The sequence below is a fragment of the Artemia franciscana genome, unplaced genomic scaffold, assembly GCF_032884065.1.
Source record: "Artemia franciscana unplaced genomic scaffold, ASM3288406v1 PGA_scaffold_49, whole genome shotgun sequence".
Lineage (NCBI taxonomy): Eukaryota > Metazoa > Arthropoda > Branchiopoda > Anostraca > Artemiidae > Artemia > Artemia franciscana.
The window spans coordinates 1,305,715-1,329,280 of record NW_027062689.1 but is presented as its reverse complement, the minus strand read 5'-3'; the positions used below and the strand labels follow the sequence as shown (position 1 = coordinate 1,329,280).

The 23,566-nt window shown below is 34.6% G+C and overlaps 1 protein-coding gene and 1 long non-coding RNA gene across 2 annotated transcripts in view; one reads left to right on the top strand and one right to left on the bottom strand.

Annotated features, from left to right (window-relative positions):
* The window catches only part of LOC136041915 (uncharacterized), a 444,858-nt gene that overhangs the window by 174,095 nt on the left and 247,197 nt on the right, over positions 1-23,566 (bottom strand). The window lies entirely within an intron of this gene.
* The window catches only part of LOC136041895 (uncharacterized), a gene marked incomplete in the record, with an annotated part of 136,976 nt that overhangs the window by 1,273 nt on the left and 112,137 nt on the right, over positions 1-23,566 (top strand). The window contains 1 exon segment of the mRNA XM_065726688.1: positions 21,202-21,381. Within this exon segment, the coding sequence (XP_065582760.1) occupies positions 21,202-21,381 (180 nt within the window).

The following is a 23,566-nucleotide window of genomic DNA, read 5'->3' as shown; positions in this document are numbered from 1 at the left end:
CCACAATATTATTGTGGTTATGAGATTTCTGTTGGCTGACAAACTGATTGGAAAATAATCTGTTTAACATCCTGGTGTTATAACATTTTTGATAGAGTTTCAAGGGGTGGCCTCTAGTAGCCTACTTGGTGAACTGACAATCTAGAAGTATTCAGAGGAATCCTTGGTGTTCATAGCCTAAATCAACAGCAATGGATTGTGTGAAATTGAAAATAGGATGTAAATGTGTCAGAGTTCATATAATTGATTTAGGCTACCAATAAAGTGAACATACCACTTGATGCCTTTTTTATGCTCTTTACAAATATAATAATTGCTTCTATTGCAAATTCAAATGTAAGCACTTTTTGACCTAACCTAACTGTAGATAATTTTGGAATTGAGAAAATATAGTATTATTTTCTCAAGTACAACCAAGGAAACATAGCATTGTTTTATTGAAAATGACCAATAACTCATAGGGCCTGCTTTAACTGAAAATTTGTCATTTTTAAGAGCTCAAAAAGTGCTGAAGTTTGAATTTGTAATAGAAGTAATTATTATATTCATAAAGAGCAAAAAAAAGACAATGAGTAGTATCTTCAATTTATTGGTAAGTCAATTATATGAACTGTGATACTATATGCCCTATTTATGAGCTAAAAACATTTTCCTACATATTGTGTGCTATATTCTACCTATATCTACATCAACCACCAAGTGCAAACAGACATAAATGCAAAATAAAATTAATAGAAAACAGTGGAACAATAGTCTAGTTGCTTGTGGCATTCCTGTGACAACAGATGACAATACTTCTGTTCAGAACTGTTTAGAGTTCCAGTATTGCCTGTCATCTGTTCCTACCTCCAACTTAAAATATTTATCCCCTAGGATAACTATAGCCAGTGAATCAGTTCAAGACCTCCCCCTTTACTTTTCACTATGCCTACAATTTTGATTCAACATAATATTATTAAAAAATCTTCCCAGCAAAAGCCAGATAGCCATATTTATGGTGACATGTAAAGAAAAGACAAAACTATACATAAGACACTTGTTGAAAAGCTGAAAGCTAGAGTTACTGCTGGGGAAAAAGACCTTCCTTTTTTAATGGGAAAATAGTTGCAATAAACAGGGCACCAGTTGTTGCATATATGCACACCCCAACAATAAACCAAGTTATGATGATGATAAAAGTGTTTTTATGTCTCCATGTTCTACTCTATTATCCTTGTTTGAAATGTGCATCACACCAGATACTTGAATTAGCTAGTCTAGCATCAGTGACAATTCTTTCTGTCAGTCTACTGATTTTATGCACACAGAACATGAGGAACAAGGACCAGATATCAATGGCTACTCAAAAGTAAGTCTAGACTTTTGCCTTCTATTAGCCAACATAGATCAATTTACTAACAAAAATAAATGAACTAAGAAGTCTAGTTTATAGTAAGGATATAGTCTAGTTTATAGTAAGTGGCTCCAGGTCAGATTTTAAAAACTATCGGCCAATTTCAATTACATCCATTTTTTGCTGAGTGATGGAAAAGTTGATTGTTTCATGTGTTCAAAAGTATTTTGACAGAAATCATCTTTGGAATCCTACTCAGCATGGTTTTCAAAAAAATAGGTCTTGTAATACTCAGCTTCTTTAGGTTATTTTGGACTTTCAACATTTTGCCAATTTAGCTATACCCTTTGACTGCATTTACATCAACTTCTTGAAGGCATTTGACAAAGTCTCAATACCCACCCTTTTAAAAAATGTGCAGCTTATAAATTGGGTAAAAAAAAACAATTGCATTTATTGCTGATTATCTAAATGGACAAACTCAGCAGGTTGTTGTTGGTGAAGCTATGTCATCCTCAATTGATGTGTTAAGCGGAATCCCCCAGGGTAGCTGCCTGGGTCCAATTTTATTTTTTTTATTTATTAATGATCTGCCTTCCTCTGTTCAGCATTCTACTGTCAAGATGTTCACAGGATGATGTAAAACTTTATCTACCAGTACAAGACCAAAACGATGTGCAACTTTTACAGAAGAATCTTGACTCTCTAACTTATTGGTGTGAATCTAATTCCATGTTCATAAACCATTCTAAGTGTGTTGTTCTACACTATGCTCATAAACTCCCACCTGTGCATACTTACCAGCTGTCTGGCATACAAGTCCCTTCTAACAAAATAGTGCATGACCTTGGCATTTACTTTAATACCCAATTGAAATTTGATAAGCATGTTTCGGAAATTGTAAAGAATGCAAATTATCGTTTATCATCTATAAGGAGAAGCTTTAGTAGGTTTAACCTTTGTAATTTCTTACTACTATATAAGTCAATGGTCTGTCCTCTTCTTGAGTATAATACTTCTGTTTGGTTTCCAGTAAGTCTAACAGATGAGCATAGGATAGAAAAGGTTCAGAGAAGGGCCACTAGATTGGTCCCATATCTTCAGTGCCTTTCCTATCCACAGAGACTTTCTAGGCTTCAACTCCCATTGTTGAAGTTTCGTAGACGTTGCAATGACCTTGTAAATGTGTTTTGTATAGTTAAAGGAGTGGATGATGTTGATCCAAATTTATTTTTTAAATTTAGCCATTATCACTCTACTTGTCAGCATGATTATAAATTATATCCCCCAAAACCACTGAAAAGAATTCGTCAATTATCTTTTGTTAGTAGAGTTGCCAGACCATGGAATGGTTTGCCTTTGGAGGTCGCCAAGGCAGAGAGTGTTCGAATTTTTAAGAGTGCATTAGTAAATACGCCTTTTTGATTTTGTGTTTTTGCGACAAGCATTGATGCTTACCGCTATTCGTAATAATAAATAAATAAATTATGGCCTGGTTCTACTTACCAAAGTATGCCCTAAGAAAACCAAGACTAGATTAGAAAATATGCCTATTCAATTGTCTGGTTACCAAATCAACCCTAACCTCTTGTCAAAAGCATGTAAGTGTAGAGTCCCAGCTTTTGTAAAAGCAGCATGTATTGTCTTGGAACTTTATATAGAATCTAGCTTGCCATCTATGGAGACCAATTGGTATGATATCACAGACCAAGGTCAAGACCTATGCCAAACCAGGATTGGATCTGTATAATGTAGTCCCTGAGCCCCCTCCTGCTTTGATACCTAGTATTTGCTCTCAAATATGTTCTGCAAAGCCACAGAAAATTTCAAAGGCGATTTTTGTATACGAGGTGACTTCAATTTTTCTAATCTCTTGTGGAAGGAAGGGTTTCCATATCCACCATCAGTCCCTTTATTGATTGTATTCATAATTTCTCTGCTTTCCAAGTAATCAACTAACCTATACATTTTTGCCCTTAGCAGCAAACACAAATTTTTGACCTAGTCTTCATTAGCAATAGTAAAAAAAAATCTAAAGGATAAATTATCTCCTGCCTATTGGTAAAAGTTACTACCTCACCATTGAATTAGATACTCATAGACACAAAGGAAGAAATAGACATAAAAAAGATATTTACAGACTACAAGGCAATTAGGTTCAAGTTAAGGCAGATTAACTGGGAGTTGACCCTCCAGGGTGGGATCAACAAGCAGGGGGAGAAATTTTCTGCTCTACTCATGGAAACTTGGCAACAGAACACAATAGAAAGCTTTATCCCTGTACCTAAGACCTAACCATAGATGGCAGCTTGCATATGACTAAAAAGAAATTTAAAGAAACTTCATTGGAGAAAAAAGGATAAGCCAGGCCATTATGAAAAATATGTCAAAACCTGAAATAAATCAAGGGATCTCACCAAACATTTGTACCGTAATTTTGAGACAAGACTTGCCAACCAAAGTAAGTTGAACTCCAAGAAATTTTAGAACTATGTATCAAGCAGAGATTCATAAAATGTTTAACAACAAGTGACAGAAACAGAATCATTGGCACCCAAAATATAGCTGATTTTCTAAATGAGCAATTTGCATCAGAATTAATTTTCTTTTATTTCCTTTGACAATTCCTCTAGAACAAATCTCAAAAATTCCAACTTCTGAAGTATCAATGTCTCAGAATCATGTTTGATCATTGTCATCACTATAGGTTCCAATGTTCTAATATTGGTTACTATTTTCTCATTCTTCTAAACTTTTTTAATTGTAAAAAAAAAAAAAATACTGGGCGTTGGGTATTCTACCCTTCACATGTTCACTATATCCTCCATCTTTCCTAATGATGCTACCCAGATAAGTGAAGTTGTTAATTTTCAAACCTAATCTTGCACCCTGGACTCTCAAGACCTCCAAAAATCATTCATTTTGCTAATATTTATGTGTTGGACCCTCAAACCATCAGCTTAATCCATATCTAGCAGACTTTTACCTTTCCATTCGATTCCATGCTCTTGTATAGCCTTTGCTGCTTAGTTTGGAAAAAACTTTCTCTTTGATTTTGGTTTGATTCTACTTGTTGGTAACTCTAGGTTCTTAGAAGACAATCTGGTAAATCTTTTGATGTCTGAATAGTTGTGCTAGCTTAAGGGGAAGTTCATTTTTAATGATGATTCGGAATATTTTTACAGCTACCCTCATAAATGCACTCCAGCCCTTTTAGTGGGACCCAATACAGTCATTGGCTATGTACAATACTTTTGGATTTTGTTTGTTTGTATTACCTTCTGTGTTCATTTCTCATTAATCCATAATGCCAAATAAAGCTAATATGAAAAAAAACAACAAAATCAGCAAAGGTTTGTATGTAGGCTAGCCTAGTGCATTACCTGGTCCCATTAGGGGAGGGGGTTGGTTGTATTTACAAGGGTAGCAATTAGTGCATTGTGAGTTAACATTTTCCTTTTCTGAATTAATTTCTTAGCTGAAAGGTGAACACACCCCTCAGTGCACCATTTAATTCGCTCTCCAAGACCACACACACAAGTTTACTGTTCTTTGAGTGTTTTGTTTTGTTGTTGTTTTTTTTTTTGGGGAATGGGGGGGCTTGTTTTGCATTTTTGAAATATCATAGCCTAGGTTTATGTTAATCTCTAATAAATAGAGGGGGGGGGGGAGTGTCTTGATTAATTTACTACCTAAAAGATAAACTTTCCGTTTTATGTACCTTTTTATGTTTTTAATATTTTTACTTGTAGCCAAAGTTCTTAAGCTGAACTGGCCAGCCATGACAACAAACAACAAAGAGAGATAAACCTCAATGAAAGATAAAACATCAAACGAGACTGCAGCCAGTAGAGAGAAAAGAGATGAAAGACTAAAACAACGCGGACGTTTCGCCTGTATGTAAACTAGGCGTCTTCAGCACACGATAAAAGAATAAACACTAAACTAAAAACAAATCAAACCACCACCAATATTCTTAAATACAATTGTCGCAACTGATCCAAGCAGGGAAAAGAAGCTATTAGAGATACTTCAATAAGAACATCAAAGCGACTGAGGAAACATCATAAAAATTGAAACTAAGTTAACTATTCTGTTGTGAAATAATCCTCTTGCTAGCTAATATTGAAGCAACTCTTTTTGGTCTAGTAGGTAATCTTGTCCCTTGGTGATTATCTAAAATTTTAACTCCCTTATTGATTGTTGGTTCATTTTTCAAAAGACAATCAAAAATTGGGCCAATACTTAAATTTTCCGTGTCATTAGTTGTTGAAATATTAGCAAACATAGGTTTTTTATTTCTAAAGCCTCCCTCGCCCACTGAGAAAAACCCTATCATTAGAAATGTGGCCTCATCAAATTGTATAAAATATTCAGGACGAAAGAATGTATGTTCAGCCAGAGCCAAAACGAAAGTTTCAGGAAGCTTGCTTAATTGTAGGGTTTTTTCAATTGAGTTGCAATGTTCATAAATCTCTCAATAAATTGTTGGTGAGTTCTACCAATATAAAACTTTCCACAAGAAGAGGGAATTTTATTTACCCCACTAAGTGAATCTTCCTGGATTAAATCCTTCCCAGAATTAAGAAAACTAGCTAATGGTCTCTCTGATTGGAAACATGTATCAATGGTATGTTTACGCAAAATTCGTTTAAGCGTCTCCCCCAAAATAGGTACATAAGGCAAAGAAATAAAAACTTTTAGGCATATTTAATTCTGAACACTGCGAAACTCCAATACCCTATTGTTATGTTTAATGCGTCTATTTTTTATTAATTTATCAATGAATTTAATCAGGTAACTATTGCAAAATAAAATATCCCTCAAATGCAACAACTCCGAATCTAAAAACTTCTGGGAACAAATTCTGAAAGCTCTATCCACCAGTGCAATCACAACCCCCCGTTTCACTGAAATAGGGTGGCATGAATGAAAGTTCAAATACCTATCAATGTGTGTAGGCTTTCTATATTGAGAACAGTAAATGGAAATCACTTTTAATCTATAGGATATGAAGAAAAGGTAGTTTGTCATTTTCTTCAAACTCCACTGTAAATTTACATTTTTATCAAAACTATTTAAATATGTATGGAGAAGGTCTAAGGACTCTAAACCGTGTTTCCAAATGCAAACCACATCGTCCAGGAATCTGCTCCAGAAACAAGGGGAGAGCCTAAAACTGTGTATCGCGGAGGTTTCAATACAGTCCATGAAGACATTTGCCAACAAAGGAGAGAGAGATACCCTCATAGCTAAACCAAACACCTTTTTGTAAAATTCACCTCTAAAACCAAAATAAAGAGAATATTCATTTGCAAGGATAACCAACTTCATAATGACTCCAATCTCCAAACTAGCCATAGTCACATCTTGTATCAAATCAAAGTGCTTTTGTAATTTAATCCTTAATATATCTTCGCACTTTTTTTTCACATTATGATTCGAATGCATAAAAACCACATCAAAACTACAGAGAGTTGAATTCTCCTCCAATGTGAAATTTTTCAACTTATTAGCAAGATCAGTGGAATTTGTTAAATATGATTTTTGTGTTCCTAAGAGTGGATGCAATGCCACCGACAACTACTTTCCGAATTTTGCAACAGGTGACGCGAAAGTTGATACAATGGGACGGAGGTGGATTCCTGTCTCATGATTTTTGAGTAGACCATAGTTCTTGGGTGCGGAACAACCTCTTGGATAAAATTTATTATAAAACTATGGGGCAATGTTTAAATTGTCTTTCAGCAACTCCAATTCCCTTCTTATCAACTTTACATATTTATCCATAGGATCGATACCCAGTTTTTTGTAAGTAGTAATGTCAGAAATAATTGTAATCATCTTACGATCATAATCATCAGTGTCCATAATTACAATAGTGTTACCTTTGTCTGCTCTAGTGATATTAAGGACCTTATCCTTTTTCAAATCAGAAAGTATTTTAATGTTATTTTTTGTGACATCATTTTCAATTTTTCTTATGTTAAAAGTGTTTAGTATCCTTACGATCTCAGCTAAAGAATTTGTAGCCAGGAGTCTTCAGATTCTGAATTGTTTTATTTGAGGGATATTTTATTTTGTAATAGTTACCCGATTAAATTCATTGATAAAATAATAAAAAATAGACGCATTAGACATAATGATAGGGTTATTGGAGTTTCTCAGTGCTCAGAACTAATTATGCCTAAAAGTTTCATTTCTTTGCCTTATGTACCTATTTTGGGGGAGACGCTTCAACGAATTTTGCGTAAACATAACAATGATACAGGGTTCCATTCAGTGAGACCATTAGGTAGTTTCCTTAATTCTGAGAAAGGGGAGATTTAGGTAGTGGGGTGTATAAAATTCCCTCTTCCTGTGTAATGTTTTATATTGGTAGAACTCACCAACAATTTATTGAAAGATTTATTGAGCATTGCAACTCAGTAGAAAAGAACCTACAATTAGGCAAGCCTCCTGAAACTTTTGTTTCGGCTCTGGCTGAATATACATTCTTTCATCCTGAAAATTTTATACAATTTGATGAGGCCACAGCTATTTCTAATGATAAGGGTTTTTCTCCGTGAACGAGGGAGGCTATAGAAATTAAAAGAAAAAACATAAGTGTGCTAATATTACGATAAATAGGGACACGGGAATTTAAATATTGACCCAATTTATTATTGTCTTTTGAAAAATGAACCAATAGTCAATAAGGGAATTAAAATTTTACGTAATCACCAGGGGACAATATTACCTACTGGACCAAAAAGAATTGCTTCAATAGTAGCTAACAAGAGGATTATTTCGCAACAGAATAGTTAACTTAGTTTCAATTTTTATATTTTTTCCATCTAAGCTTTGATGTTCTTATTGAAGTAACTCTAATAGCTTAACTTCCCTACATGGATTAGTTGCGACATTTATTAATAATGGTGGTGGTTTATTTATTTTTAGTTTAGTGTTTTTGTTCTTTTTATCTTGTGCTTAAGACGCCTAGTTTACATACAGGCGAAATATCCGCGTTGTTTTAGTCTTTCATCGCTTTTCTCTCTGCTGGCCGCAGTCTCTTTTGATATTTTTTTTTATTGAGTTTTATCTCTCTTTGTTGTTTACTTATAGCTACCCTTGTAAACTCTATTTTGAGCCCTTAAGGTCAATCTCCTAGGTTGAAAGCAAATTCTATTTCCAATAACATTGAAATACGTTACGAGATTTCCTCCTTTCTCATTGGCTTAATTGCTCCTTGAGGGTTGTACCAGAATATCTAAAGACTGTTGAATTTCCCTGAACATTAAGACCGGATTTAAAGGGAATTTAGATTTTTCACATGTCTAATTGGTAACAGCTGACCATTTGAATTTGGTTGATTACAAGTCAGATAACAGTTTAGCATTTGAATTTTCACGATGGGCAGAAAAAAATACAAAAACAAAAAAGGGACGGGAAAACCTGAGACATTAGTAAGTTCTATCTCAACGTTATAGTAGAATGTATTACTTTTATTCATTTACAAGTTACTATTTCAAACAGTTCGTGGTAAAAAACTGTAGTAAGAAGCGACTAGGCTCAATAGTGACCAAAACTCTAAAAAACAAAGTTTTGATACAAATAGTTACATCAAAAGAATTGCATTTTAATACTAATTTTAAATATATAAGTTTCATAAAGTGTAGTTTTACCGGTCAAAAGTTACGAGCCTGAGAAAATGTGCCTTATTTTAGAAAATAGGCGGAAATACCCTCTAAAAGTCACAGAATCTTAAAAAAATCACACCATCAGAGTCAGCATATCCGAGAAACCTACTGTAGAAGTTTCAAGCCCCTATCATAAAAATGGTGGAGTTTTGTATTTTTGCCAGAAGACAGATAACGGGTGCGTATTTTTTTGTTTTGTTTTTTTTTGTTTTTTTCCTCAGGGGTGATCGTATCAACCTAGTTGTCCTAGAATGTCGCAAGAGGGTTCATTCTAACGTAAATTAAAAGTTATAGTGTCCTTTTTAAGTGACCAAAAAATTGGAGAGCACCGAGACCCCCTCCAACACACATTTTTCTCCAAGGTCACCGGATCAAAATTTTGAGATAGCCATTGTGTTTAACTTAGTCAAAAACCTAATAACTATGTCTTTGGGGATGACTAAATCCACCACAGTTCCCGGGGGAGGGGCGGCAACTTATAAACTTTGACCATTGTTACACATAATAGTTGTTAATTATGAAGTGTACAGACGTTTGGGGGGGACTTTTTTTGTGTTGGGTTTAGGGTGGGTTGGGAGGGGGGGCAGGTTAAGTGGGAGGATCTTTCCATGCAGGAATTTTTCATGAGGGAAGAGAATTTCCATGAAGGGGTCGTAGGATTTTCTAGCATCATTTACAAAAAGACAATGAGAAATTTTTTTTTTTTTTCAACTGGAAGTAATGATCAACATTAAAACTTAAAACGAACATAAAATATTACTTATATAAGGGGGTTCATCTCTTCCACAATACCTTGCTCTTTACGCTAAAGTATTTTTAGTAACTCTAACTAGTTATTCTACGGCCTTTGTGATTCAAGGGTCATTCTGAAAGATTTAGGACAAAATTCAAGCTTTATTGTAAAGAACGAGGTATTGACGAGGGGGCAAACCCCGTCACAATAAAAATATACAATTATATAAGTTCGTTGCATAAGCTAATTCGTAAGGTACGTATGTATATTACTAACAAAAACGTTTGTAAAAAAATAAAACAAATCTAGTTGTATTTTTAAGTAACCAAAAATTGAGAGGTAACTAGGCCTCCTCTCCCACCCCCTTTTTTTACCGAAATCGTCCGATCAAAACTATGAGAAAACCATTTAGCTTGTAATTAGCATAAAAATTGCTTCTCCAGACTAAACATCCGTATGATATATGGGTAGATTATTGCAAAATATATCGTGCGAAGAGTATGTTCCGGCAGAATATGCTTCAATCTTTTGAGGATGCCAACTCCAAGTGCAACTTTGGTGGAGATAATGTCGCTATGATGCTTCTACGATAGATTAAAATCAATATGGAAGCCGAGGTACCGCAGTGATATAGCTTGTAAAATAGGTTTTTCACCAAATAGAACTTTACTAAATACATCAACAGAATCACCCACTCCACAGAATGTCAGTAAAAAATTTTCTTTACATTCACACACAGCAAACTTAAACTCGTAAACATCTCTAATCTTTTGAGAGTAATAAGAGCTTTTGCTATTAAATTATCTGCAGATTTTGCAAATTTTGTTAGCAATAATGTTAGTAATATATGTATCCTTTAGATAAACGTGCATCATGTTCACGTAAACTAAATAAAGTAAAGGGCCCAGCACAGACATTTTGCTATTTATAATGTTAGATATCGTCGTATGAGTGTCTACACCAGGTAACTACTTTAACCCATGAAATACAAGGCTATCAAGCATGGACTCTTGATCATAATTATCAAGCTTTTTTTCTATTCGACCAATTCTCTCGTCCAAATTTTCAATTTGAAATCTCAGACTACCTAGTAGAGCCTGCTCAATTTTTGCAAACTATGGATTAAACTCGAGCGTGATTGAATCATAAACCTGGCTGATTATCAGTTCAGTACCTTCTTTTTTCAGTGAATTTGGATCATTGAACTTTTCAGTAACTGAAAGTAAATGAATGTAAGGAGCAACATTAAAACTTAAAACGAACAGAAATTACTCTGTATATATAGGGGCTTTTCCTCCTAACGCCCCGCTCTTTACGCTAAAGTTTGACTCTTTCTATTAACTTTATTTTTAAAACAGTAAGAAACTTTAGCGTAAAGAGTGAGGCGTTGAGGAGGAAAAGCCCCTTTCATATGCGGAGTAATTTCTGTTCGTTTTAAGCTTTAATGTTGCTCCTTACTTTCATTTAAAAAAGCTTGTTTTTTTTTTTATTTAATTTCTGGACGTTTTTGAATTAATTCATGTTTTGATCTTGGCTCTCCGCACATAATAATTAAAGCGAAATTTGCACATGAATTAATTGCAATTAATCGGAATATTTTGAGAAAAAGGAGCGAGGGAGGAGGCCTAGTTGCACTCCAAGTTTTTGATCACTTAAAAAGCAACTAGAACTTTTAATTTTTTACACATGTTTTCATTGGTAAAAAATATTCGTAATTACGAATGAACTTACGCAACGAACTTCTATATCCGTATGTTTTTATTGCGTATATGAGGGGGTTCAACCCTCGTTGATACCTCGCTCTTTACATTAAAGCTTAGATTTTGTCCTAATTCCTTAAGAATGACCTCTGAATCACAAAGACCGTAGAATAAATAGTTGAAATTACTAAAAATACTTTAGCGTAAAGAGTGAGGTATAACGAGAAGGTAAACCCCTGATATGCATAATAATTTTTGTTCGTTTTAAATGCTGCTCCTTACTTTCAGTAGAAACAAACTTTTCATATTTATTTTTTCATTGTTTTTTCAAATAATGCTCGAAAATCCTGCGCCACCTTAATTGAAATTCACTTCCTCCATGAGAGGTTTCTCCATGGAAATATCCTCCCATGTAACCTTCCCCCCTCAAATCTCCCCCCTAAACCAAAAAAATCCCCCTGAAAACGTCTGTACACTTCCCAGTAGCCATTGCTATATGTAAACATGGGTCAAAGTTTGTGACTTGCAGCCCCTCCCACGGGGACTGCGGGGGAGTGAGACGTCCCTAAAGACATAGTTATTAGGTTTTTCGACGATGGTGAATAAAATGGCTATCGCAGAATTTTGATCCGGTGACTTTTGGGAAAAAATGAGTGTGGGAGGGGGAGTAGGTGCCCTCCAATTTTTTGGTCACTTAAAAAGGGCACTAGAATTTTTAATTTCCATAAAAATTAGCCTTCTTGCGATATTCTAGGACCACTCAGTCGATAAGATCACCCCTGGAAAAAAAAAGGAAAAACAGAAAAAAAAACAAAAAAACAAATAAACACGCATCCGTGATCTGTCTTCTGGCAAAAAAAATGCGAAATTTCACATTTTTGTAGATAGGAGCTTGAAACTTCTACACTATGGTTCTTTGATACGCTGAATCTGATGGTGTTAAGATTGTATGACTTTTAGGGGGTGTTTCCCCCTATTTTCCAAAATGAGGCAAATTTTCTCAGGCTCGTAACTTTCGATGGGTATAACTGGTCTTGATGAAACTTATATATTTAAAATCAGCATTAAAATGCAATTCTTTTGATGTAACTATTGGTATCAAAATTCCATTTTTTAGAGTTTCGGTTACTATTGAGCCGGGTTGCTCCTTACTACAGTTTGTTACCACGAACTGTTTGATTGGTTATATTTTCCAGCAGATGACTTCTTGTTTTCTCCAGCTGGGCTTCAGTTGTAGCTAATTGTTCGTAAATCAGGGCGATACTTGAAGACACCGAGTTAGACCCTAATTTATCTCTTGCTTCCAGGGCTTAAAAGGTCTTAGAAAAAGTTTCGTAAATTTCTGTGGTATTAGCAAGTTTATGTGGCACTTTGTATTTACAAAGTGACATATAGTGATCGTAAATTCTGTCAGTCTGTCTGTCTGTCTTTCCCTGTTTTGCTAGTTTAGGCACTTCCAGATAAGCTTGGACGATGAAATTTGGCAGGCGTATCAGGATCCAGACTAGATTAAATTAGAAATAGTCATTTTCCCAATTCGATCATCTGTGGGGAGTGGGAAGACGGTTAATTCAGAAAAAAGACCGGTTTGAAACTTGGTGGAAAAAATGAGAACAAATCCTAGATACGTGATTGACATATTCGGGACGGGTCCGCTCTATTTGGAGAAGTAGGGAGGAGGGTTAATTGTGAAAAATGAGAAAAATCAGTACCAGACAAGATTATATTAGAAATAGTCATTTATCCGACTCGACCGTCTGTAGGGGGGGGGGGTGGAGGGACGGTTAATTCGAAAAAATGAGGTATTTTTAAGTTACGATGGAGTGATCGAATCTTAATGAAATCTCATATTTAGAAGGATCTTGCAACTCAGATCTTTTATTTTAGATCTGGCTGAATCCAGTTTTATTGGGGGGAGTTGTGGGGGGGACCCCACAATAAGCACACATCCAAGATACGTAACCGACGTAACTGGACCAGATCCACACTCTTTGGGAGAGTTGGTATTTGTAATTTATGGACGGGTGATAAGATCTTAATGAAACTTCATATTTAGAACGATCTTGTGCTTCAGCACTCTTGTTACAAACCCTGACAAGATCCGGTGACAGTAGCCAGAGGCGGAGGGGGAAACCAAAAATCTTGGAAAATGATTAGAGTGAAGATATCGGGATAAAACTTGGTGGGTAGAATAAGCAAATATCGTAGATACGAGATTGACGTAACTGGACGGATCCACTCTCTTTGGGGGAGTTGGGGAGGGGAAGGGTTAATTCTGACAAATTAGAAAAAATGAGGTATTTTTAACTTAGGAAAGAGTCATCAGATATCAATGAAATTTGATGTTTGGAAGGATATCGTGTCTCATAGCTCTTATTTTAAATTCCGAACGGATCCGGTGATATTGGGGGGAAACTGGAAGGGCAAAAATTATGGGAAACGCATAGAGTGGGGGGATTGGAATGAAACTTGGTGGTAAAAACCATCGTAAGTCCTAGATATGAGATTGACGCAACTGGAACGGATCTGCTCTCTTCGGGAGAGTTGGGAGGAGGAGGGTTAATTCTGAAAAATAAAAAAATAAGGTATTTTCAACTTACGAAGGAGAGATTGGACCTTATTGAAATTTGATATTTCCAAGGATATCATGTCTCAGAAAACACTTAGAGTATAGGGGTCGTGATGAAACTTGATGGTAAAAATAAGTACAAGTCCTAGAAACGGGATTGACATAGCCGGAACGGATCTGCACTCTTTAGGGGATTTGGGGGGGGGGAGGGGGAGGGTTAATTCTAAAAAATACACAAAATTAGGTGTTTTAACTTATGAAAGAGCGATCGTACCTTAATGAAATTTCATATTTAGAAGGACCTCGAAAACCAGATCCCCCATTTTAAATCCCTACCAGATCCAGTGTCATTAGGGGGGGGGGCGGAAATATTGGAAAACGCTTAAAGCGGAGAGATCAGGATGAAACTTGGTGGAACGAATAAGCACACGTCCAAGATAGGTGACTGACATAACCGGCTCGGATCTGCTCTCTTTGGTGGATTGGGGGGGGGGGAGTAATTCGGTAAAATTATAAAAAATGAGGTATTTGTAACTTGCGAACGGGTGTTCAGATCTTAATGAAATTTGATATTTAGAAGGATCTTGTGCTTTAAAACTCTCATTTTAAATCCCGACCGGCATTAAGCCTTTGATTTTCCTCTTAAAGCAAGCTATTGATTCTTAGAATTTTACTAGAGCTCACATCACATGAGCTCTTGGCTCTTCTTGAGCTCCTCACAAGTGCCATATGAGCTCTTAGCTCTTCTTTTTGACGAATAGTATATAAATATAAGTAGATTCAAAAATTTATTAAATACCCCTAAGAGGTTTCCTTCCTCCCTTACCTGTATTTATGACCCCAGGGCAAGATTGCCCAATGTTTATTATGTACCTTCAAGAACATATGACTTTAAATGGCATTAATTTAATATTATATGCATTACTCTGTAAAGCAAAGTATATGATTACCGCGGTTCCAAACCGGGGTAATCAGTCATTTATGAACGAGCCTATAAATCGTCAACTATATAAGATGTTGGAGAAAAACCAAAATATTCTAAGATACGGCACTATTGGGAATAAAATGAGATCCCGTGGAACTAAAATGGACGAATATCCTACAACTTTAGATAAAAAAAAATAATGTTCGTATATTTTATAGGTCTACAATCGGTGTTTCTTTACTTTTAAAGGCCAATAATGTTTAAAATGATTTGTTTTTAAGAATAATGTTCTTTTTAAAAATAATGTTCATACATTTTATAGGTCTACAATCGGTGTTTCTTTACTTTTCAAGGCCAATAATGTTTAAAATGATTTGTTTTTAAGAATAATGTTCTTTTTAAAAATAATATTCATACATTTTATAGGCCTACAATCGATGTTTCTTTACTTTTAAAGGCCAATAATGTTTAAAATAATGTGTTTTTAAGAATAATGTTCTTTTTAAAAATAATGTTCATACATTTTATAGGTCTACAATCGGTGTTTCTTTACTTTTCAAGGCCAATAATGTTTAAAATGATTTGTTTTTAAGAATAATGTTCTTTTTAAAAATAATGTTCATACATTTTATAGGTCTACAATCGGTGTTTCTTTACTTTTAAAGGCCAATAATGTTTAAAATGATGTGTTTTTAAGAATGATGTTCTTTTTAAAAATAATGTTCATACATTTTATAGGCCTTCAATCGGTGTTTCTTTACTTTTAAAGGCCAATAATTTTATCTGCTTTGTAACAGCCGTGTAACCTAACAAATTCCCATTCGTATGAGGTGTTAAAAATGATATTGCCTCAAGGTGTTGTTGCCAATTATACATGTTTTCAACTTCCCTTTAAATCTGGTCGTAATAATAAGGAGATGTCAACATTCTTAATGATATTCTGGCAAACCCCTTAAGGAGTGCTTAAGCCAATGAGAAAGGAGAAAATCTTGAATACTAAGAATTATTGCTAAAAATCATCTCTCATAACTACAAACTTAAGAATCTTTGGGATTATTAATCAGTATAAGATCTACAAAATGACAAAAAAATCAATGATGTATGATTAGTACAACTCTTTTAAATAGTAAAGGAAGAATATCTTAAATGGCAAATTTTAAAGGAAACTGATGATAATAAAAAAAAAAATTCACGGCCAAAAATTTTGAAATCTTGTGGCAAATCGAGAGGCTACTTTACAATTCTCTACATCTTCCAAAAGTAATTTTATTACTACTTTTAAAAATTAGAGGTGTCCCCACTAATTAATTTTTTATGAAGCTCTAAAGAATAAAAATGCAAATTTGTTCGGCCTATTCATGTTAAAGCTTTCAATGAAGCCACAATAATTTTTTCATCAAAGAATCTGCTCGTGTCTGCTGTTAATACGCATTTCACTGCTATAGGAAAATAGCATTGGCTTCAAACCTCGGAGATTGACCTTAAAGTATACAATTTGGCGTGCCTTTTAACACTCCTTCCAAATTTGGTAATTGCCACCCTTGTGAATTCTATTTTGGCCCTTAAAAGGAAAGCCTCGTGACAGTGCTCGGCAGCTCGGCTGCATTGCTGCCGTTGGGGTTGATATTATCTAGCCTTTTTTTTAGCACCCCATATGTAAGTTCTATTCTATGCACCTCTAAAAAATGCTCGATAAAAACACGAAGCGTGTTTTAGTCCTTATTTTTCAGTGTTTTTCTTGGTTGCTTTATTTTTTAAGATGAGAAAACAAAACTTTGTTATTCAATACGACATCTTGTGAAAAATAAAAGCTATTTTAGAATTTAAATTTCTGTCCATGGGCGTCGCCATTTTGAAGTTACTGCTTTTGTCAATTTAATATGATAATATCAAATCAGCAAAAAATGTGAATGATTTCTAAGTATATAGTTTAGAATCTAACTAATTTTATCATTTAAACGTTAAATGATAAAATTAGTACTAAAAGCCTAATAAGCCTAATACGTTTTTATGCTTTTTCTTCCCAAAAAATTAAGAGCTATTTATTCTAATTAAACGGCCTTTGTGGTTCAGGGGTCATTCTTAAAGAATTGGAGCAAAATTCTAACTTTAGTGTAAAGAGCGAGGTATTAACGAGGGGGAGAACCCCCTCAGATACGTGACGAATATTGAAGTTCGTTACATAAGTTAATTTATAAGTTACATATATTTATTACTAATAAAAACTTTCGAAAATAAAGTTAAAGGTTAGTGGCCTTTTTAAGTAAGCAAAAAAAAAATTAGAGGGCAACTAAGCCCTCTCCACTACCCCTTTTTTCTTAAAATCGTCTGATAGAAACTTCGAGAAAGCCATTTAGCCAAAATAAAATTTATATGCAATTTTTTTTTTTTAATTATTCATGTATGGTGAGCCAAAATCAAATCTTTATTAATTCAAAAACATTCAGAAATTAAATAAAAAAACAAGTTTTTTTCAACTGAAAATAAGGAGCAACATTAGAATTTAAAATAAACAGAAATCATTATGTATATGAGGGGGTCTGTCCCCTCTTCAATACCTCGCTCTTCACGCTAAAGTATTTTTAGTAATTTCGAAAGAGACGTTTATTCTAATTAAATGGCCTTTGTGGTTCAGGGGTCATTCTTAAAGAATTGGAACAAAATTCAAACCTTAGAGTGGAGAGCGAGGTATTGACGAGGGGACGAACCCCACTCTCCTTATACTTAATAAAAATACACGAATACACTAGTTCGTTACGTAAGTTAATTTGTAAGTCCCGTATATTTATTACTAATAAAAACGTTCTTAAACAAAGCTAAAAGTTCTAGTGGCATTTTTAAGTAATTAAAAAAAAATTGGAGGGCAACTAGGCCCCCTCTCCTGTCCCTTTTTCCTCAAAATCGTCCGATCAAAACCTTGAGAAAGCCATTTAGCCAAAAAAAAGTCAAGTTAATATGCAAATTTTCGTTTACTTAATTATATGCGATGATCTAAAATCAGCACCTGTATTATTTCAAAAACTTTCAGAAATTAAATGAAAAAACAAGTTTTTTTCAAATGAAAGTAAGGACTGACACTAAAACTTAAAACGAACAGAAATTATTCCGTATATGAAAGGGACTGTCCCCTCCTCAACGCCCTCCTCTTTACGCTAAAGTTTGACCCTTTCTCACAACTCTACTTTTTACAACATTAAAAACTTTAGCGTAAAGAGTGGGGTGTTGAGGAAGGGACAGTCCCCTTCATATACGGAATCTGTTCGTTTTAAGTTTTAATGTCGCTCCTTACTTTCAGTTTAAAAAAAAACTTTTTTTTTTTTAATTTAAATCTCCTAATAAACTTACCAGTTGTCTGAGGTTATTGGCTTTGAAAACGATGCAGGTAATAAATCCCAAATGGATTCCAGTTTCTCATGTGATGAACCTTAGTCAATTAAGTAAAAGAAAGGATAAAGGTTAGATTTCTCATGGTAAGTCAACAAACGTTTTGACATCTACTATGGAACCAGAACAGTCTCAATCTTTTCCAGTGAAAAGGGGGACTCGGCGAACTTTATTAATTTTAATTATTTAAGTGTTTATTAATTTAAGTGTGTCTATGCACAGGGCTGCTAATAAAAGAGACAAGGGGAGGGGGGTAAAAACGAAGGATCCAGGCGAAAGCAGATCATTTTTCTGTTTTGTCTTCTGGGTGGACTAGTAGGATTCACTTTTTGCTTTATAAATTAGCAACAATTTAAGTAAAACTGAACCCAAGCCAAGATAAGTGCTTGCCTACCTGAATCCGCTGCAGGGTCCCAAGAATTACACAGCCGTTTACCTTTTTTTTTACCTTTTGCCCTTTTACCTTTACGTTTACCTTTAGTTTTGCTTTAATTTTACATCTAATTTGTCTTTCTTTTGTTTTAAATCAAAGCAGTTTCTCCCTAAAATGTCACGCTTTTCTCGGAAAAATGTATGCGTATTCAACCCACCCTTTTTTTGTCTTTAAACCCAGCCTTTTCCAAATATGATTCCTCTAAAATAAATCTGTACTTGCGTGTATGCTATGGATCGCAATTAATATGCGCAATTAATAGCAGCCCCATTTGAGAAACCTGATGCAAAAAGATGTCGTTATGCTGCAAGTAGAATCTAGAAAATAGAAAATCCACTAATCAAACAGTTTGTGGTAACGAACTGTAGTAAGGAGTGACTGGGCTCAATAGTAACCGAAACTCCAAAAAATTGAATTTTGATACCAATAGTTGCATCAAAAGAATCTTATTTTTATGCTGGTTTTAAATATATAAGTTTCATCAAGTTTAGTCTTACCCATCAAAAGTTACGAGCGTGAGAAAATTTGCCTTACTTTAGAAAATAGGGGTAAACACCCCTTAAAAATCATAGTATCTTAACGAAAATTATACAATCAGATTCAGCGTATCATAGAACTCTACTGTAGTAGTTTCAAGCTCCTATCTACAAAAATGTGGAAATTTGTGGAATTTTTGTAGTCGAAAAACCTAATAACTATATCTTTAGGGACGACTTAATCCCCCACAGCACCCGGGAGAGGGGCTGCAAGTTACAAACTTTGGCCATTGTTTACATATAGTAAGGGCTATTGAGAAGTGTATGGACGCTTTCGGGGGGAATTTCTCTTTTTAGGGAGGTGGGCGGGGTGTAGGGGGTTTACGTGGGAGGATCTTTCAATGGATTAATTTACCGTGAGGAAAGAAAATTTCCATGAAGGGGGCGCAGGATTTTCCAATATTACTAACAATGAGAAAAAAAATCAACTGGAAGTAAGGAGCAGCATTAAAACTTAAAAGAACATGAATTATTACGTATACAAGGGGGTTCGTTTCCTCCTCAATACGACGCTCTTTACGCTAAAGTTTTTTTTTACTAGTTCCAACGGCCTTTGTAATTCAAGGCTCATTCTTTAAAGAATTGGGACAAAATTCAAGCTTTAGTGTAAAGAGCGAGGTATTAACGAGGGGGCGAACCCTCTCACATACGTAATAAAAATATACAAATATAGAAGTTCGTTACTTAAGTTAATTCGTAAGTTACGTATATTTATTAGTAATAAAAACGTTCGTAAAAAATAAAAAAGTCCTAGTTGCATTTTTTAAGTAACCAAAAATTGGAGGACTGCTAGGCCTCTTCTCCCATCGCTTTTCTTATCAAAATCATCCGATCAAAACTATGAGAAAGCCATTTAGCCAAAAAATAATAATAATACAAATTTTGTTTTGATTATTCATGTGCGGTGAGCCAAATTCAAAAACGTGCAGAAATTAAACAGAAAAACAAATTTCTTCAATTGACAGTAAGGAGTGACATTAAAACGAACAGAAATTATTCCGTATATGAAAGGGACTGTCCCTCTTCAACTTCCCGCTCTTTACGCTAAAGTTGTTTATATTTTTTTTATTGATTCAAACTTTAGCATAAAGAGCAGGGCGTTGAGGAGGTGATAGCCTCTTTCATATGCGGAATAATTTCTGGTTTTTTATAAGTTCTTTATTGAGTCAAACTTTAGCGTAAAGAGTAGGGTGTTGAGGAGGGGTCAGCCCCTTTCATATACGGAATAATTTCTGTTCTTTTTAAGTTTTAATGTCGCTCCTTACTTTCAGTTGAAAAAACATGTTTTTTAATTTAATTTTCGTACTAAAAGCTTGAAGTCGGAACTTCCGATGTGCAGTATAATTGGCCTCTAGGTAAAGATTAAAAAAACAAAAAAAAAACAAGTTTTCTCAAATTGAAAGTAAGGAGCGACATTAAAACTTAAAACGAACAGAAATTATTCCGTACCCGTCCTCAACACCCCACTCTTTAGCTAAAATTTTACTCTTTCTCAAAACTCTACTTTTTAAGACAATTAAAAACTTTACCGTAAAGAGCGGGGCGTTGAGGAGAGGACGATACCTTTCATATACTGAATAATTTCTATTCGTTTGAGGTTTTAATGTCGCTCCTTGCTTTTAGTTGGAAAAACTTGTTTTTTTAATTTAATTTTTGAACTCTTTTAAATTAATGCATGTTCCAATTTTCTCTCACCTCACATGAATAATTAAAACGAAATTTGTTTTTTTTGAAAATCTAAAAAGAACATATGCTGTAGAATCGAGAAGAAAGTAACTGCAAATAAATAAATTGTAGATATTTTAAATAATGAGGAAGTTATAAGTCCCCCTATAGAATACAGCCGGGCTCTTCAGTTGGGGTCATTATTATATTCCGACATTAAAAATAATGAGTTTTTTTTTTTCAGATAAAGAAAACACCTCCTCATCTTAAAGGGGCGACAGCTTCTAAGGAGGAAACAGAGCCAACTCAGTTTGTTTACCTGGAGCCCTTCAAGCCTCAACCCAAAATTGTGTTTTCAGCTCAAGTTGGGAAATCAGTCTCGGAGGACTTCAAGGTTGTAAATAGCAAAGGATCTGAACAACAAGTAAGTTCTATTTGACGGAATATGAAACACACTTGAGACATGTACTTTTGACTGACTCATTAAAAAAAAAAAATGAAACATAAGACAATAAAAAACTCATTCATCACTGAAAGAGAAAAAAAAGTGTCTTTTTCAAAGAAGGTGTGAAATGCCTATCTTTCTGGAAAAAAGTTAGCGGTAGTAGGATTGAAGAGGGAACGGAGTTAAAAAGGGCTGTAGACTCCATTGTACATCCAACTTGTTTTTGTAACAAATTAGGAATTAGCTTGTTTGTTTGTTTTGTTTTTTTTTTGTTTTTTTTTTTACAAGATTAGGATTAGCTCGGTTTTAAATAGAGCGATTATCTGTTTTGTTCTGATGCGTATCACCGAAATGAAGGCATTGAAATGTGGCGCATTCCCCCTCCCCATAAACTGCTCCCCCGTCCTCTACGGAAAATTTCATCCGGCAGAAAATTCCCCCTACGATTCTCCTTGGAAAATTCTGTCAACATGTAAAATTGAACAACAAAGGGAAATTAAGAAAAAAGGAAGACAAGAAGGGGTTTTGGAATATTCTAACTATATTCCAAAACACATGTAGAATATATGGTGTAGAATCAAATAGTTCGTGGTAACGATTATGAGTTAGAGGCGATTCGGGTCAATAGTAACCAAAAAAGCTAAAAAAGAAAATTAATTACAATTAATACATAAAAAGAATTGGATTTTTATGCTGTTTCCAAATATATTATGTTTTTAAAGTTTAATGTTACACATCAAACGCTAAGAGCCATGGAAAATTTGCCTGAATTTCGAAAAATGGGGAAACCAACCCCCAAAAGACTATGAAAAGGTACAAAAGACCTACCCCCAAAAGACTACACGATATCCTTCCAAACATAAAATTTCACTAAGGTCTGATCAACCGTTCGTAAGTTAAAAATATTTAAATTTTTCTATTTTTTTCCGAATTAACAGGCCCCCCACTCCCCCCTCCAGATGGTCAAATCGAGAAAACGGCTATTTCTAATTTGATCTGGTCCGGTTCCTGATACGCTTGCGAAATTTCATCGTCCTAGCTTACTTGGAAGTGCCTAAAGTAGCAAAACCGGGACCGACAGACCGACAGAATTTGCGATTGCTATATGTCACTTGGTTAATACCAAGTGCCATAAAAAACACTTACCAAAGGTCATTAAAAGAGTGCTGGCACAAATGTTTGTATCCAACGAGGATTACCTTAAATAGAATTTTTTCCGAAAAAACAAGAATCAATATTTTTATTTAACCAACCTCATACATTACTTTGTTTTGCAAGCTTTGTAATCTTGATAAACTAAATGAAATTCAAATTTCGCTCCTTCTGGGATAGATTCAGGAAAAGAAAGGTAGAGCCTCATCTGAAACTTAAAGGTACTTCCCAGTTTGGTTTTAGGTATAGAATACAGTAGTCGCAGACAAGTTCTTTCATAACAACATAGTCAGACAACGGTTGAACAAATATATATAAAATATGTAGTGTCTTAATAAGCATAAAATACTGGCAGGTTTCAACAGCCTTCCCCCCCCCCCAATAATTTAAATTAGATAAATAAAAGCGCCAAAAACTAAAAACAATATCTACTCTTTGGGAAATCTTCTTTCTCGTAGCTTCTTTTTCAACAACCAGCATTTTTAGTCATTATCTCGTTTGCCACAGTGCTTGATGTTGTAAGAAAAACCCGCATGTCAATAATTTGCATCTAAAATTATTGTTTCTTCGTTTTTAGAAGGAGTCAGTCAACCTTATTCCTGGATACAAAATGATCCATAAATCATGTGGGAACGATTCAAAATAACAAAAAAAAAACAAGAAGTATTTTAAGTGACTACAGAAGAAGAATTCATAGCAATGCTAATAACAAAAATCTACGGTTCCTTGAAATACACTCGTTACGCTTAGGAGGGAAACCGAGGAGTCAAACATTTTGGGGGTATTGATCACTATAAACTGTGAGAAACCGATAACGGTCTAATCTGGTGCTTTTACGGAAAGTGTAGATCTCTTGTTGGATTGATGAATAGATAGATAGATAGTTTATGAAGCTCAATGCAGCAAAACAAAAGAGCACAAAGTAAAGTACAAAACAGAAGAAAAGAAATACAAGCAAAAATAATAATAAACTTTGGAGAGAAAAACAATATGTTCCCACTACTCAGTTGCT